Source organism: Schistocerca serialis, chromosome 2 (assembly GCF_023864345.2).
Source record: "Schistocerca serialis cubense isolate TAMUIC-IGC-003099 chromosome 2, iqSchSeri2.2, whole genome shotgun sequence".
Classification (NCBI taxonomy): Eukaryota; Metazoa; Arthropoda; class Insecta; order Orthoptera; family Acrididae; genus Schistocerca; species Schistocerca serialis.
This window is the reverse complement of record NC_064639.1, coordinates 663891560-663909639: the sequence shown is the minus strand read 5'-3', so window position 1 is coordinate 663909639 and position 18080 is coordinate 663891560. Positions and strand designations below refer to the sequence as shown.

The following is an 18080-nucleotide window of genomic DNA, read 5'->3' as shown; positions in this document are numbered from 1 at the left end:
GTACCACGAGGTTGTCCCACAACAAAATACTGAAGTTCAGACTGAACCATCTAGAATATATGGTAAAAAATGTTTCACACTTTGTTACAACATTGGGGGAAATTGTAGGTAAATACTTGTGAACAGAAATTATTATTCTTAACCAGGAATTTATCATGCATGTATACGACATACATTCAACTGTAATTCTTTTTGTGCTAAGTTACCAAAATAAGATACAGATTACTTTCCTTGCTCTATAAAATCTGTAAGAGTTAAATTCAGTAATAGTTCCATTTGCAGCTAAGTATACTGATAAAGTAATCCACCTTCTAGGGTGGAGGTTTTAATGTGTTGCAGAGTGGCTGGCTTCTCCATTTTTATTTTCATGGTCAGCCAGCCATGGTAACCTGCTTTGTTGTTTTAATCTCTTCATCCCGTGTCTTGTGTTTCTGTGGTTTTCTTGTCCCCTTTTGTCCATTTACAAGTTTTCTGCCCTTCATCGTTCTTGCGATTTTTCCTTTCATTCCATTTTGAGTTGTCAGTCTCTTTTGTTTTATTCTCACACCTGTGGCATTGTTTTATTTGGAACAAGGGACTGATGACCTTGTAGTTCGGTCCCTTTCCTCCTCTTTTCATCCAACCAACCAACTGTAACTTGCAAATTTTTGCATTGAAACATACTATCAGGCTTCACTCTATTCAGGCATAGACAAAATTGTGAAATACAATATAACATATTAATATAACAGAGGGAAACATTCCACGAGGGAAAAATATATCTAAAAACAAAGTGATGTGACTTACCAAACGAAAGCGCTGGCATGTCGATAGACACACAAACAAACACAAACATACACACAAAATTCAAGCTTTCGCAACCAACGAGTGCTTCGTCAGGAAAGAGGGAAGGAGAGGGAAAGATGAAAGGATGTGGGTTTTAAGGGAGAGGGTAAGGAGTCATTCCAATCCCGGGAGCGGAAAGACTTAACAAATGTCTGCTTGTGTCTGTGTGTGTGTGTGTGTGTGTGTGTGTGTGTGTGTGTGTGTGTGTGTGTGTGGCGCGCGCGCGCATACACCTGTCCTTTTTTCCCCCTAAGGTAAGTCTTTTCATTCCCGGGATTGGAATGACTCCTTACCCTCTCCCTTAAAACCCACATCCTTTCGTCTTTCCCTCTCCTTCCCTCTTTCCTGACAAAGCAACCGTTGGTTGTGAAAGTTTGAATTTTGTGTGTATGTTTGTGTTTGTTTGTGTGTCTATCTACATGCCAGCACTTTTGTTTGGTAAGTCACATCAATATAACATATTATGATGCCTTGTGCAAACTTGAGGGAGCCATTGGAATTTCGTTGTAAAATTCACCGCTTAACAAATATATTTCAATGTGTACCTTCACTACGACCTGTTGCTGCAGATAAGGCATGACTAAACAGTGCTCCATTAGTTTGTGCTCTCCAATCATGTTTCTGTCTGGTACACCATGTGCGGAATGGGATGAGACTAGAGGATGAGGGGGAAAGAATACTGTGGCCTTGTCACATGCTCACAAGTTTGCTGGCTATATGAATTGGTGTATATGTGGTGGCACAAAAGTCGCTGGACACAGAGAACTGATTTAAACAAGATTTAATTTAGGTTTCATTACAAATACAAACAATACTTACAATTATTTTATATGTTCAAAGTGTTTTCCATCTCCATTAATTCATCTTTGAAGTCTGTGTGGAGTACTGTTACACACTCTTTGGCATAGTGATTTATCACTGTCCAAATTGTGAAATGCATTGTGTGTAGATCTTTAGTTCAACAATGGTCTGGGAGTTATTGAGAATAAACAGAGTCCTTGGTGACACCCCATAGGAAAAAATCCGTGGACATGATATCTGGTGAACATGGAGGCATGTCAATACCTTCCCTTCGACCAATCACATTTCTTTGGAAAGTTTCGTTTAAACAGTCGTGGACAGCAGTGGCATAATGTGTTGAAGCACCATTGTGTTGAAAGTAAATTTCTTGAGAGTTTTCAGCACGTCGTCATTACGTAAATGTGGAATGTAAACTTTAAACTTCTGTTTGGTAACATTCTTTGCACTGATCTTTGTGATAAATCCAGGTCAGTTGCTAATGGTCTGATTGATTTTCACTGGTTCACAGTTAAACATACTGGCAATTTTCCTCTGCTGTGACTGTTGTTGGCTGGCCAGATCTTGGTGCTTCCATAACTAATCCATGTTCTTCAAATCTATCTCACATGTTGTACACTTTTTGTCTCGACAGTGGTTTTGATCTAAAGTGTAATCCCCAATCATTAACAACTGCAGTAGCACCACTCTTATAAAAGGTGTTTAACGCAAAAATCCTTTCTTCTTTCTTTAACGTGACAGTTCGGAAAACTACAACTGTAAACTTGTCTCACAGATCACGCATTCAACAACTCACTAGTCTGATTATTGTAACAAACTGTCCACCAACTTTTTCACCACCCTGTATAATATTTATATTGTGTGTTGGCCTTACTATTTTGTCTATGAACTTGTCCTTATTGTTACACCATGCAAAATGCTTAGTATGTGTAGGAAGAACACTCATGGAAATGCTATTAGTGTACCAGTCACAAAAGTGGTATGTTGGGTTTCTCTTGCAATTTTCAGTGTTTCTGGAGATGACCACAAAAGAGGACAAGCATCTCTGTAGTCCTTGGTTTACTGTTAAACAGGCTTTTATAGTTGGTGTTGTCAGTTATATGAATTCTGTAAATCTCAAAGTGTGCAAGAGGTGAAACATTGAACCATAGATATGAAAGACAAAACTGATACTTCCAGTGAAAAATCAAACCTATTGAAAAACAAACACTCAGGATGTGTAACACTTCTTGGAAATCACTCTCTATTAATGAGCACAGCAAAAGGATCCATCTCATACATTGAGACTCCAGAGGACATCAATAACAACCATGAATGGTGTATCTGGCTTGGTGGACAGGGGTTAAACAAATTAAATTTTAAGATATTATTTCTAGAACAAGGAGTTAATGAAGAGAACCATTTTTCCTGTGCCCTCCGGTGTCAACAGCAGTAAAGCAGTAATTATAATCACAAGCAGGTTCAGGTTTTGACAGGTCAGTCACACTTCTAATTATGAAACAATGATCACACTTGTAATTATAAAACAATGAGTTGGTTTGTTTTGGATGAATAATTCACTTGCTTTCTATTAATTGAGCCTACACAATTAAGGAAATTAGCTACTTGGGTAAGCCAACAGCTGTTGTTTCCCATTTTTTTTGTTAAGCACTTATTTCATAAAGTGTCTCATGTTATCTTTTAGGTATTTGCATACAGTTTGAATTATTCCAGGTCAGGTCAAAATTCCTATCCAGGACATGTATTCCAAATCAGTAAGAGTTGCCTCCATTCACATGTCAGCAGTTTTACATAAATTTTGAAAATTGACATAACATTCTTGGGGAACAGATCTGCAATTACTGATTTTAAATGGAATATTATTATCCATCTTGAGTGCATTAATTTTTAAAAGGCCTAATCTTGGTTCAACATGAACCATCCTCTGTGATCTGTGGGCAACAGTAAGAGAAGTTGTATTGCTTAATTACGGTCTTTTGCAACTGTAATGAAAATCTTAATAAGACCAAACCCATTTCGCTTTATTCTAAAGCACCTTCAGTGGTCACTTTAACATCATGGTTTTTTCTCTTACAATTTGTTTGCTAGGATCATGAACAGTTTACACACTTTACGTACTATTGTAAAAGTGTTAATTCGTTTTCTTACTCACTGTTTTTTGTTGTTTCTTTCATTCTTCCTGTTCTTCCTTGTGTCTGTGTTGGATCTTAGCACACAGCAGTTTCAACTGCACTAAATACATTCACGTTTTTTTGTTGTGAAGAAAACTGTGCTTGCTATTATGTGTGTTTTGTTTTGCTGCTGTGGGGTGTGTTCATCTTTTGTTTGTTTTGGTAATTGCAGGAGTGTCTGCTATTGTTCTGCGAGTGTTTATATTTTCCAACTACAGCAATAGCAAAACAAAACACATGAAATGGCGAGATGACAGTACTTCTTCACAGTGGAGAAATGTGTGCTAAAATCCAACACATACATGTGGAAGTAAACAACAAAAAAAAACATGGGTAATGATGAGAATTAACACTGCTTATAGTAGTAAGTAAAGCATGTGAACTGTTCACGACCCTAGAAAACCAAATTGTAGGAGAAGAAAGAACATTATTATAGTAACTACTGAAGGTACTTTAGAATAAAGCAAAACACACTGGTCTTAAGACTTTCCTTACAGCTACAAAAGACTAAACAACATATACAACGTGCGTATCTGCAAGTGCAAAAAGGAGGCTAAAAACAAAGAAGACAGCACGTGCTGTAAAATTACTCTATGAAATGCAAAAATGTTGCCATGGCATGCCAACATCAAACATCACATGCACCAGAATGTACCGTACTGTATCAATTACAAGAGCAACCCATCCTTCTGTCAATAAATTCACACGTACATCACGTAATAAAATAGTGGTTTTGTAGAATCCATGTTCTTGAAATATTCCATAAGGCTACTGCTTACAGGTGGCATCTGCTATATTTGTCACATTTAGATCACACACACACACACACACACACACACACACACACACACACACACACACACACACACACACACACACACACATTGAGTCAATAATAAGTTTTGCTTGTTTGATAAGAATGGAGATAATAAAATTATGAAATACTTCTAATTTAAGAGGGGGGGGGGGGGCGGTGTCCACATCCTTGGCGTTGCTGGAAGCCTGACATCATGGCTTGCTTCCTCATGTGATGGCCAATTTGGTGTTGTGCTGCAAACCGACCAGTTGTCTGCTGACCATCCCTATTGTCAAAGGGCTGCACAGGAGGGCCCCTTCACCAATGTCAGGCACTGCACATGTCCAATTGTTCCACCACACACTTTCTCTCACCAGTTGACTTATACACATGTAAGCAATAATCATAACACATTAGTAAGTAATAAATATTTAAATAAACGTGATATAATTCAGTGTGCTTATTCAGGATTACATTCAGATCTTGCTTTTATGAGTGTAAATCTCAAGTTCCTTCAAACCGTCAAGGAATAATCCCTTTTGAGCCATATGTAGGATGTCCATATTTTGCTCAATGTTCCAACTGTATGTGTGCTATCTCGTTTGCCCTACATACTGTTTACTGCAGTCGTTGCATTTGATCCTGTACGCACCTGAATTCTGAAACTCAGTCCTAATATTACAGATTATATAACAGAGCTCGAATGTTAACATGTTATTTGTATGAAGACCAATTTTGATATTTGTGGTATGGAAACATCTCTCTGTGTTGTTAGAAATAAGTTAAAGCCATATACTCTTTGTCGTTGTTCTTTTCTGAAATGTGACTTACGCTTACTTGTTTTAGGTGCTCTTCTCCATTTTATTATAAATTTTCACCACGTCCTTGCTCCTTTACCCATTCTCTATGGCCACTCGCTTTAGAGCTCTGTTTTTCCTGCTTCCTGCTGGTGTAATAATAATCTTAATAACCTGTCCACAATTGCATTACAACATGCCCAATTGTAGCATGGAGTGTGGTATGAATGGTCATTAATACTATCTGTAGATGTATGTTTTCTGAACATGCTAAATTCATATTTTCTATGATTATTAGTGTTAAATCAAATAATTTATTGTGATTATCTTCCTCAGTCCAAAGTAAATTTAATTTTTGGTACTGAGAACTTTTCATGTACTTTGTTTTCAGTTCATTTTTGTCTCCTCTGTGTCATCAAATCAAATCCTCTCCATACTTCCTGTAATCATGATTTCCTCTTTAATATAAGGATCTTCATCATAGAATTTCTTTTCCAAGGAAAAATAGTTGAAGGAGATATGTGGATGATTAGATTTTATTACACAAAGGAGAAAATGTAGCACATAGAATGAGTCCTCAGCACCCAAAAATTAAATTCTCTGTGGACTTTGAAGAGGATAACGGCATAAAATACTTAAATTTAACCCAACAAAGAATGACAGAAAACATGAATTTAGCCTAGTCAGGATATGTACATGTGTAGATGTTGTTATTAATGGGCACTCATGCCACCCTCCATGATGCTAGTGGGTGTACTTCAGTGCAGTGATGTACAGGTTATTAAGATTGCTGCTAGGCCAGCAGGATGTAAAATAAGAACTGAATGTTTTAAAGCAAGTGACTGTGGCAAATGAGAACAGGAGCAAGGACATGGTGAAAAGTTATGAATAATAAAATAAAGAAGCAATTAAAACAAGTAGGTTTAAGTCATTTCACAGTTAAGAATAACAACAAAGGAAGGTATTTGGCTTTAATTTACAATGGAAGGACTTCTGACAAAATTGTGATATGTTCTTGTAAAGCAAATTTTAAAATTAGTTTCCATACAAGTGACATGTTAAAATTCAAGTTTGCCCTGAAATCTGTAACTGTAAGAACAAATTTCAGGACGCAGATGTGTACAGGATCAAATGCAATAACTGCAACAATAGTACATAGGGCAACCGGAGAGGAGCTTTGGAACAAGGTTCAGGGAGCACATAAACTCTTGGACCAAAACATTATTTGGGGCACATAGTGCAACATGAAAGCACTCTGTCATGAATGTTGAGCAAAATTTCGACATCCTACACAGGGCTCAAAAGGGACGGTTCATTAATGTCTTGGAGGAATTTGAGATTTATACTCACAAAAAGGAAGAACTGAATCTAATACTGAATGATCAGAGAGAATTCAGTCACTGCACTTATTTCAACATTTGTATTGATTTACTAATGTGATGATTGTTACACACGAATCTCCAAGGCTGTTGCACATGAATGTCCAGGGCAACTAGTGAGAGAAAGTGTGCGGTGAAACAAGTGTGCTGTGCCCAAGATGTGTGAAGACACTTCTACACGGGCCTCTGCCCCACAGTGGTGATAGCAGATGACTGGTTGGCTCGCAGTACAACACAAAAAGAGCCATCACATGAGGAAGCAAGCCACAATGAAGATAGGCCTACAGTAACACCATGGATACAGACGCTGTCTGTCTTTTAAATTATATATATAAAACACAGACAGACACATACATACACACAAAATTCAGCTTTCGCAACAAACTGTTGCCTCATCAGGAAATCTAAAAACAAAGATGATGTGACTTACCAAATGAAAGTCCTGGCAGGTCGACAGACACACAAACGAACACAAACATACACACAAAATTCAAGCTTTCGCAACAAACTGTTGCCTCATCAGGAAAGAGGGAAGGAGAGGGAAAGACGAAAGGATGTGGGTTTTAAGGGAGAGGGTAAGGAGCCGTTCCAATCCCGGGAGCGGAAAGACTTACCTTAGGAGGAAAAAAGGACGGGTATACACTCGCACACACACACATATCCATCCACACATATACAGACACAAGCAGACATATACAGAGGCAAAGATTGAAACTCGTTGCCTCTGTATATGTCTGCTTGTGTCTGTATATGTGTGGATGGATATGTGTGTGTGTGTGTGTGCGCGAGTGTATACCCGTCCTTTTTTCCTCCTAAGGTAAGTCTTTCCGCTCCCGGGATTGGAACGGCTCCTTACCCTCTACCTTAAAACCCAAATCCTTTCGTCTTTCCCTCTCCTTCCCTCTTTCCTGATGAGGCAACAGTTTGTTGCGAAAGCTTGAATTTTGTGTGTATGTTTGTGTTCGTTTGTGTGTCTGTCGACCTGCCAGGACTTTCATTTGGTAAGTCACATCATATATATATATATATAAAAAATAGAGGGAAACATTCCACGTGGGAAAAATTATATATAAAAACAAAGATGAGGTGACTTACCGAACGAAAGCGCTGGCAGGTCGATAGACACACAAACATACACACAAAATTCAAGCTTTCGCAACAAACTGTTGCCTCATCAGGAAAGAGGGAAGGAGAGGGAAAGACGAAAGGAAGTGGGTTTTAAGGGAGAGGGTAAGGAGTCATTCCAATCCACAACCACAATATGTTTAAGACTGAAAACATGGCCAAAGCAGGCCTTTATCTATTTATTGTCTGTGCTGTTAGCTAATTTCAGCCATTGGTCATTTTCAAATACTTATCACAAGTCTCGAGCTTCATATATTATTTCTCTAAGTAGTCAGTACATATGTAACAGCACACATCATTTTCGTGTGCATGTGTAGTACAAATACAATACAGCACTTCTGGATTGTATTGATGCTACATATGCACATGAAAACGATGTGCCGTAACGTATGTACTGGCTATATGTGATGCTTGAGTTTTGTGATAAGTGCTTGGAAAAGACACAATCAAAATTAGCTAATAGAACAGACAGTAAATAGATTAGTCTTCTTGGACCGCATTTTCGTTCTTTTAAGAACATATTGTATTACAAGCATTCCGTATAATCTGGCACTTACGTATAAGCAAAGATGTTAACAAAGTGTGTTTTACAATAATGTAGGTATGGAAACAATGAATTATATAAATTGCTGATGAATTTACTTCTTTGTGTACATGCAGTTACATAATTTCTTTCCCTACAGATGAAGGAGGTATTGGCGAAAGCATCTCCTGAATTAATTGGGAAGCCGTTATTCACAGGTGTTCTATCGGACAAACAGTGGCACATCCTAGCTAACTTACAGTCTGAAATGCAAGACGAGTATCGTGTACGGAAAGAACTCCTAATAAAGAGATTAGATGTGACTATACAGTCTTTTCAGGTTGGTTCCCTTTAATAAAGAGCAATGCTCTATTCCTTTATGAAGTTTGTAGCTGAACTATATCTAAATTTAGTTAATATCTACAGAAACAGTGAGGAATGTACTAATTATGATTATTTTCAATTTTTAAATCTCAGTTTGATGTTCGTAAATAATTGAAAGTAAAAATTAGTGAGAAATAATTAGTTTTATACATAAGATTTAACATACGTTACTAGATTTGTGCTTCATAATGAACTGTAAAATACTTCATATCATTATCATGAATGTCATATCAAGACTCACTTGTGAATGCTGCTGCCCTGTACTATTTTTGTGTAATGCGCTCGAACTCTTTACTTTTATCTTCAGTTTAGTGTATGACTATTGACTTCATGTCGCAGTATATATTCTGAAAGATGGCAGTCATCAATCTTGCGCCAAAGTTATTACCAGTCACTTTACTCAACACAGTTTAAACTAATCTGTTTTGTCGTTGCTTAGTTGTTACGTAGGACTGCACCACACATTTGAAGCTTGTAAATTTCCAGTTTTGGCAGTTGAAACATCTTTTTTTTCACACATCACTGAGTGCTGAAAACTTGGTGCCATAAAACATAACAAACATGATATTGGAAGACTACTTAGTCATTATCAGGGAGTGATAGGTATATGACAATTTGTCAAAAATCTGATTTTTTAAAAATCTACTTATAGCATTTAAATATGGTGGAACGTGCGTTGTGAAATGTAAATGGTGAGTTGTTAACTTTACTGTACAACACTTAAGATACATTTTGGGTCATAGTTCCTTCATCAGAAATGTAAACATGAGCTACAGGGTATCCATAAAGTTCTACTATCATTTCAGAAAACCATAATTTGAAAACAATTAGAGAAGAGAATTGTGATTCATTGTAAAATGTTCAGTAGCTCTAAAAGTTTTTCTTTTCTGTTACACCAGAATTTCAGTGTGCGGCGAGAGATCAGCCATAGAAAATCGAGGTGATATTAAGAGTCCTGTCCATGTATGAGTCAGCATTGCAGCATCAACAGTTCAGATTGCGTCATTGCTTCATACACAGACTGTAGCAATGTCATTGACTGGTGTTGTGTACACATGATTCTTGTCATAACCAGACAAAAATAAATCTAATGGCATGGCATCTAGAGAACAGGGAGCTGTACATTGTGATCTTAACAATCAGTCCAACTCTCAGGAAATGTATGTAAACAGACTGTTTAAATACATGCTTTGCCAGTGGTGCCTTTGCAGACTGGCTTCAATAATTCTGCAGTACCACTGCCAGACTTGAATTCTGTATACCAGATGACAAATTGCACTTTCTCCTTGTTTTGTCATCATTTTCATGCACTCCAAGTAAAATCTGCAACAGAAGAGAGAGGAAAAAAGCCTTTGAGAACTGCAAAATGGTTTATAACAAACCATGAGTCTCTCTCTAATAGTTTCCAAGTTGAGATTTTTTGAATGACAGCAGACCTTCATAGATGCCCTATCTACATGTAAGTTCATGATGGAGCAGTTAAGTTAGATAACCAACAAAAGGATAACGTTCTACGGCTCAGTGTATGGAATGTCAGAAGTTTGAACATGGTAGGTAAGCTAGAAAATTGGAAAAGGGAAGTAATATGGCTCAATGGTGGGGGTTAGTGAAGTGAAATTGGAAAAAAAAGCAAGGATTTCTGGTCAGATCAGTATAGGGTAATATCAACAGCGCTACAGAAAATGGCATAATGGAAGTAGGATTCATTATGAATTGGAAGGTAAGAAAGACATTGAGTCACTGAGAACATTTCATTGAGATATTTGCTGTCATCAGAATCGACAACAATAGTTCAGGTATATATGCCAGAGTTGCAAGCATAATATGAAGAAATGCATTATGTGAGGATATTGAGCGGGGAATTCAGAACATAAAGAGAGATGAAAATCTAATGGGGACTGGAATGCAGTTTAAGGGAAAGGAGTAGAATGAGAGATGAGACAGACAGTTCTGCAATGAACTTCAGCTAGTAATAGTGAATATTCTGATCGAGAATCACAAGAGGAAGAGTTATATTGGGAAAAGGTGGGAGATAGGGGAAGATCTAAGATTACATCATGCTCTGGCAGAGGTTCCAAAATCAGATATTAGATTGTAAGGCATACAGAGGAGCAGACAGAGACTCGGATCACAATTTAGTAATGGTGAAGAGTAGGCGAAGTTAAAGAGGCTAGTCAGGAAGAATCAGTGTGCAAGGAAGTGGGATGCAGAGATACTAAGGAATGAAGAGAGATGCTTGAAGTTTTGTATGGCTATAGATACTGCAATAGTGAATAGCTCAGTAGGCAGATTAGTTGAAGATGAATGAACATCTCGGAAAAGGCAAACATGGGTACAAGAGAGGTAACTGTGAGGAAATGATGGTTAACAGAAGAAATACTTCAGCTGACTGCTGAAAGAAAGAAGTACAGAAATGTTCAGGGAGATTGACGAATAGAGAGAAACAAGTCACTTAGAAATTAAAGAAATAGGAAGCACAAGGAAGTTAAGTTGAAATGGCTACATGAAAAATGTGAAGGAGTTGGAAGGACCGACTCAGCACATAGTAAAATCAAAACAACCTTCGGTAACATTAAAAGCAATGGCGGTAACATTAAGAGTGCAATGGGAATTCCACTGTTAAATGCAAGGAAAGAGCATAGAGGTGGAAGGAGTACATGGAAGGCCTCTATGAGGGGTAGGACTTGTCTGATGATGTGATAGAAGAAGAAACAAAAGTCGATAAGGAATCCAGTATTAGAGGCAGAATGTAAAAGTTTTGCAGGGCTTCAGATCAAATAAGGCAGAAGGGATAGATAACATTCCATCAGAATTTCTAAAATCATTGGGGGAACAAAACAACTATTCAGATTGGTGATCAGAATTTGAGAGTCTGGTGATAAACCATCAGACTTTCGGAAGAACAAGTCCACATAATTCCAAACATAGCAAGAGCTGACAAGCATGAGGATTGTCGCACAATCAGCTTAGCAGCTCGTGCAGCCAAGTTGCTGATAAAAGTAATATACCAAAGAATGGAAAAAAAAATTGAGAATCTGTTACACATCGATCAGCTTGACTTTAGGAAAGGCAAAGGCAGCAGAGAGGCAGTTCTGACGCTGCGGTTGATAATGGAAGCAAGACTGAAGAAAAATCGACACACATTCACACGATTTGTCGACCTTGAAAACGTGTATGTGAATAGTGTAAAATGTTCGAAATTCTGAGAAAAGTAGGGTTGAGCTATAGGGAAAGATGGGTAATACACAATATGTGCAAGAACCAAGAGGGAACAATAAGAGTGGGAGACCAATAATGAAGTGCTTTGATTAAAAAGAGTGTAAGATACGGATGCAGTCTTTCACTTCTACTATACAGTCTGTATATCAAACACGCAATGATGCAAACAAAAGAAAGGCGCAAGAGTGGGATTAAAATATATCAGTGTTAATGTACGCTGATGATGTTGCTATCCTGAGTGAAAATGAAGAATTATTGCAGGATCTGTTGGATGGAATGAACACTATGATGAATATATAATATGGATCAAGAGTAAACTGAAGAAAGACGAAAGTGATGGTGGTTAGCAGAAATGAGAATACCAACAAACTTGACATCAGAATTGATGATCACGAAGTGGATGAAGTTGAGGATTTCTGCCACCTAGGCAGCAAAATAACCCATGGTGGATGGGGCAAGGAAGACATAAAAAGCAGACTAGCAATGGCAAAAAGGGCATTTCTGGCTAGGAGAAGTGTACTAGTATCACACATAGGCCTTAATTTCAAAAAGAAATTTCTGAGAATGTAAGTTTGGAGCACAGCATTGTATGGTTGTGAAACATGGATTGTGGGGAAAACAGAACAGAAAAGAATCAAAGCATTTTAGATGTGGTGCTGGAAGTTATGTGGACTGATAATGTAAGAAGTGAAGAGGTTCTCTGCAGATTTCGCGAAAATATGGAAAAAACTGACAAGGAGGAGGGACAGGATGGTAGGACATCTGTAAAGACATCAGGAAATAACTTCCGTGGTGCTAGAGGGAGCTGTAGAGAATGAAAAGTGCAGAGGAAGACAGAGATTGGAATAAATTCAGCAAATAATTGAGGATGTAAGTTGCAAGTGCTACTTGGAGGTGAAAAGATAGGCACAAGACAGAAATTTGTGGTGGGCCACTTCAAACCAGTCAGAAAACTAATGATTCAAAAGAAAAAAACTCTTGTTTGTTGATTGAGATATTATTACTTTGCTCCCGCACGTAAAAATCTTAATAGGAATTCTCTGATTTCCTTTAGAACCACCAAATTGTTTTCAACCATTGTGATGAAGAGTTGAATATATTCAGAATGTTCGATTGTAATGTACTTTTTCCTATAACATATTGTTTAATTAGAGTAAAAGTTTCAAATATTGCTACAACCTAGTTTTCTTAAATGAACATTATTACAAATGTACATATGGTGTGCATTAGATTTATTACTGTTGCAGTCTGTCTAAATCTTTTTGTAGATGAAAATACTTGTATAAATAATAACGATCTGAGGAAGAGATACAGTGCTACATACCATAAAGATAACAGATTAAGTTGCAGACATGCACAACTAAAAGACGCATATTAGCTTTCAACCACAGGTTTTGTCAGAAAAGTGAACTTTACTCATGCGCGCGCGCGCGCGCGCGCGCGCGCGCGCGCGCGCGCGCGCGCGCGCACACACACACACACACACACACACACACACACACACACACACACACACACACATACATTCAGGGTGTACACAGTCTGGAACAACTGGGAAAAACCCGGGAACTTTTTCACCTAGTAGAAAACCAGGCAAAACCCAGGAATTTTTCATTGTTTCTGTTTTCAGTTAAATTTTTATAATTTTGACTGATAAGAACTGATATTCCAGTGAAAAATTTTACTTTAGCCTGCTGCTAAAAAATAATGCTGCTGCAGTAAAACATAAAGAAGGGAAAGAAAACCAAAATAAACGTGAGTTTGCAAAGGAAATGCGCCATCTCCAAAAACAAAACACAGTGCACACATAAGTGTGCCAACACAAAAATGTGTCAAAGGCCTTAGGACAAAGACTACACAATACTTCATAACAACAAACTGCTTTTGGTGACCATGACGTCACAATGGCTTACATTAGTTTCCTTTGAGCAGTTGCCAGCGGACTTGTGCGCAGGCACAATTGAGTCGCATGTGAGCAGTACCTGCTCCTGCTTATGGCTACTTGAAGTACGGCTGTTAGCTGTAGTAGTAGCAGCAAGCAGCCAGACACTAGCCGGAAAAATTCTTCTGGTGAACACAAGCTGCCAGATTCGGGCATGCGCAGAGCAGTCTAAGTTGCAGTGGAGAGAGGTGATAATCTCCACGTGACCTGTGTTTAGGTTTAGCAATTTTTCTGTTTCTTCTTCATTTACAACTCTCATGTCAAATGAAAACAAAATGGATTTCTGTGTCCAAGAGCTAACAAATGAATTAAAGTACATTGACATACTTATGGAAAGCTGAAATATGTTATTAGTTTTAGTTTCCTGATCTTATTTTACTCCGAGGTTTTTGGAAGTCAAGCATTAATTGCCTTGCAGAACACTAAAGTTATTTTCCTTGATTTGCTAAAGAAATTTGGCTTATATTAATCTTTTCCACACAGGCAGTCAACGTACTTGAAGTGGAGTGTTTCATTCCACAGTGTCAACTGTTTGCTAAATTAAAAGTGCCCGTTTTTATCACATGCCACATGTGGCGTTATGCAGTAGTAAAGAACCAAGCCTGAGAGAATACAGTACTGATACTCCGATAAAATTTGCAGCCCTAAAACCACAATGAGAAGCTTAATATCAGGTCGGTGCTTGCTTCTTTGTGAATCTGGACATACAGATGTGCACTTTCAGCCAAATTATGCATTTTGGTCTGGTTTACGAAATTCAGATGCTCTTGGAGTACCCTATGATGATCTGTTTCGTGTACGGTGTAATGCAAGATCTCTTAATGCTGTAAAGGTATGAATATGTGGCCTTCTTATGTCATCATAGCTGCGCACGCGCAGTAACGCCATTTTATGGCGCACTCTGACAACTGCTGAAATGATTATAACAGGTTTCAGGAGAATATTACAAAAGGTGATTGAAAAGTGTTACTTTCAAAGTAAATTTCATTTTACGCCAGATGAATTACGTTACATGTGCAAATGTACTTTGAATTTCTTAAATGATTCTCATGTAAAGCTTAACACTCTGAGGGCCAACCACTTAGAAGAATTTCGAGCGTAGATGTTTAGGTATTTAAAATTTTATTGGCACATTTGTGTGATGTTTATGAAAGTGTAACACATGCAAAACAGACCAATATTATATGTGAAAGCTTAGCTTTTCTTGTAGCTACACTATGTATATTAATTTAAACCATTAACTTTCCTGTTTATGTGTTCGCACTATCGAACAGTGACTTTGGTTGCTCTTGGCTGACTGTGTCACGTGTCCTATGTCCTGAATATCGGCTATCATCAGCTGGTGAGATCACGTGACATCAGCTATGATTGCCTTACTAAAGTGCATAGCAATCTCGATTTCAATGCTACGGAAACTAACGTGCTGTGTGTGGTGGAATTCAATCATTTACTTTTGTAATATACAGCGTATGTTGCTACACATCAGATCTTTCCAAAATGCCTGTGGTTTTTTTTTGGGAGGAGTGTTTGTTTTCTAAAGTTTAAGGAAGTTCTACGCTGGTGTATAAAACCTTAACCGTTCAAAGGGTGGATAAGTTTTATGGTTCTGTGAGAAAGTATTCTGTCACTTAACACAGAAAAACTATATTTTTACCCGGAAAAAAGTATATTTTTAACCGGGTCATCCGGGAAAACTCTGGGAATTTTTTTTTTCCCCCTTGTCCACGTATACACCCTGACATTCATTCACGCAGGCATGCACACCTCACACTTACGACCACCATCTTCATAATATTAATAGGACAAATAACCATCCTTAATAACTTTGAATTGGTGGCTCTGTTGTGACTATTACCAGATATTTGTGAAAGTGCTACGTTACACCTGTACATATTCATTTCTCTAATTGGCCACCCATATGAATTCCTTCCTGTAATTGGCTGCCCATATGAATTCCTTCAGTAGCACATTACAACACAAATTATTAAGGACTTAATTGATGACATTTCGTGATGGGTCACAAAATGTATTATTTATTACTAGAACTGTTCCTCCTCCAAAAGACAGTTCAAGCTACACTATGATTTAGAAAAATCCCATATGCCTCATCTCATGATCAACTTCTTCACACTGAAACTTCAGATACAATGGAAATGAAGCACAATTAATTAGACCGACATATACTATCGAGAGGGATGTAATTTTGCTTCTTCATATGGAAACACCCATAATTAAACACGTCTGTATCTGAAGCACTCTGCTGACCTGCTGGAGGGTTCAAATGTTATATCCAGTGCTTGTGCAACACAATAATAATTCTCAAACTAAAAAAAAAAATTTATTTTACTGCTAGATACAGCTTAATTAGCTGCATGACTGTTGACACTCATTATGTGGTAAAATTAAACAATAAGTTCAGCAAATGCTAAAAAATTGTAAATATGATGATGTGAGCAAATAGTATTCTCTCACTACACTTCTCTGGATGTCTATAATGGCACCGAAAGGAGGATGGCGTCACAGCACTCTGACTACAGACTGGTTTGTTTTCTTCCAGTACTGCCCAAGGCTTTAAAATATATATTTCGTGAGTTGTTTGGCAACTGCGTAGTTACAAACAGCCTACTAGACTAATTACAGTCACATTATGGTGAACATTTGCTTTATTTCACAAGGAGACGGCACGACCATGGGGTCGGGGATTTGTCCGAAATTTTGTGTGGTGAAAGAGGACCCCTAACACCTCATGTGGTTAAAATATTAGGACGCACTACTCAGAAAATCCCGAGAAAAATTGATCCAAAGTTTCTTAGGTGCCTTATGGGTATAAAATGTTAGTCCATTGCCGAAGCGCCATATGGCCTAGATGGTTAGGGGTTGGACTCTTACGCCAGAGGTCTCGGGTTCAATGTTAGATCCAATACTCTTCTCGTTGTACATCAGTGACATACCTGTTCTGTGTAAATACCACATAGATGCTGGTGACTTGGTTTAAAGCTCAGTCCATCCATTACCCAAGCAGACATGATTGGTCATTCTAGGTTCATTAATCTGAAATTTTAGGTATCCTAAAGGGGATAAATATAAATATGCCTCTATCAGTAAAGAAAACATTAAGTAGGCTGAACACACAGCTATAACACCCAAAAAGGCATTAACATCTCTCCACACCATACAAAAATATAAAAAGCTCTTCCCATTTGAACTGAAAAGGAATGTTTACAAATATATGTTCTTCTGGTGTGCGCGTGTGCATGTGCATGTTCTGTTAACATGTTTGCCAAATATTTTTTTAAAATTATTGTACATTTTTCTCAGAAATAATTGCTTAAATAAATAAGTGTTTAACAGTCCTCATTTTATTGACAGTGGTCAGAGCGGATGCGTGGTAGAGAGGACGAGATTGCATCTATTTTTCTAGTTCGTCGGAAAGCTTTAGACTCTGAGCCAAATGTCCATCTTGCTGATCTTTTAGCAGCTCGAGAAGACCTGGCAGTCATCGAAAAGACAAGCAGTGCTTCAGTCCGCAAGAACACTCAGTCTTCTATCAATAAAGTCATCATAGGCAGGGTGAGTTACGCTTCATGCATACAGAAGCCTATAACATTCAGGTATCATAGTCTCCTGTTTTGTATGCTAAGTTTTAAGTGCAAAATATTTTATGATAAAAAGATCTAATTTTAATTTAGTATTTTTGTCTTAGAAATATTTTTAACATTAATTCATCATTTTAATGCATATATTGAAGTTTACAAAAGTCTGAGCGTTCATTTTATATAAATATAAAAATTTTAATTCATGAATTTTCAGTATCTGTTCTTGTTGTTGTTGTTGTTGCATTTAGTAGACAAGGCAGATTTACAGGCATACTACGTTTTTAACAGTAAACAAAGCTTATGTAGGTCAGCTGACAATTCCTTGGACCTGAATGGTTTGCTTGATAACATTTCTCTTTCTTCTTTTTTTCATATTAGCTAAAAGTAAAGAAATCATTGAACAGTAATTTGAATGTGACTGTTCAGCCTTTGATGTGTGCATATTAGGGTAGTTGCCTGCCCTTTTCAGCCCAGTGAACCAGCTATGTGGGACTTACAATCAGATGTGTAGCTTGGTTGTTTTAA

At 37.6% G+C, this 18080-nt stretch overlaps 1 protein-coding gene across 1 annotated transcript in view; it reads left to right on the top strand.

The window, feature by feature from the left end:
* Nucleotides 1-18080, top strand: part of LOC126457745 (protein FAM98A) — a 59808-nt gene that overhangs the window by 23623 nt on the left and 18105 nt on the right. Inside the window, exons 5-6 of the mRNA XM_050094292.1 lie at nt 8575-8754; nt 17329-17529. Coding sequence (XP_049950249.1) covers nt 8575-8754; nt 17329-17529 — 381 coding nt within the window. The remainder of the gene's footprint in view (nt 1-8574; nt 8755-17328; nt 17530-18080) is intronic.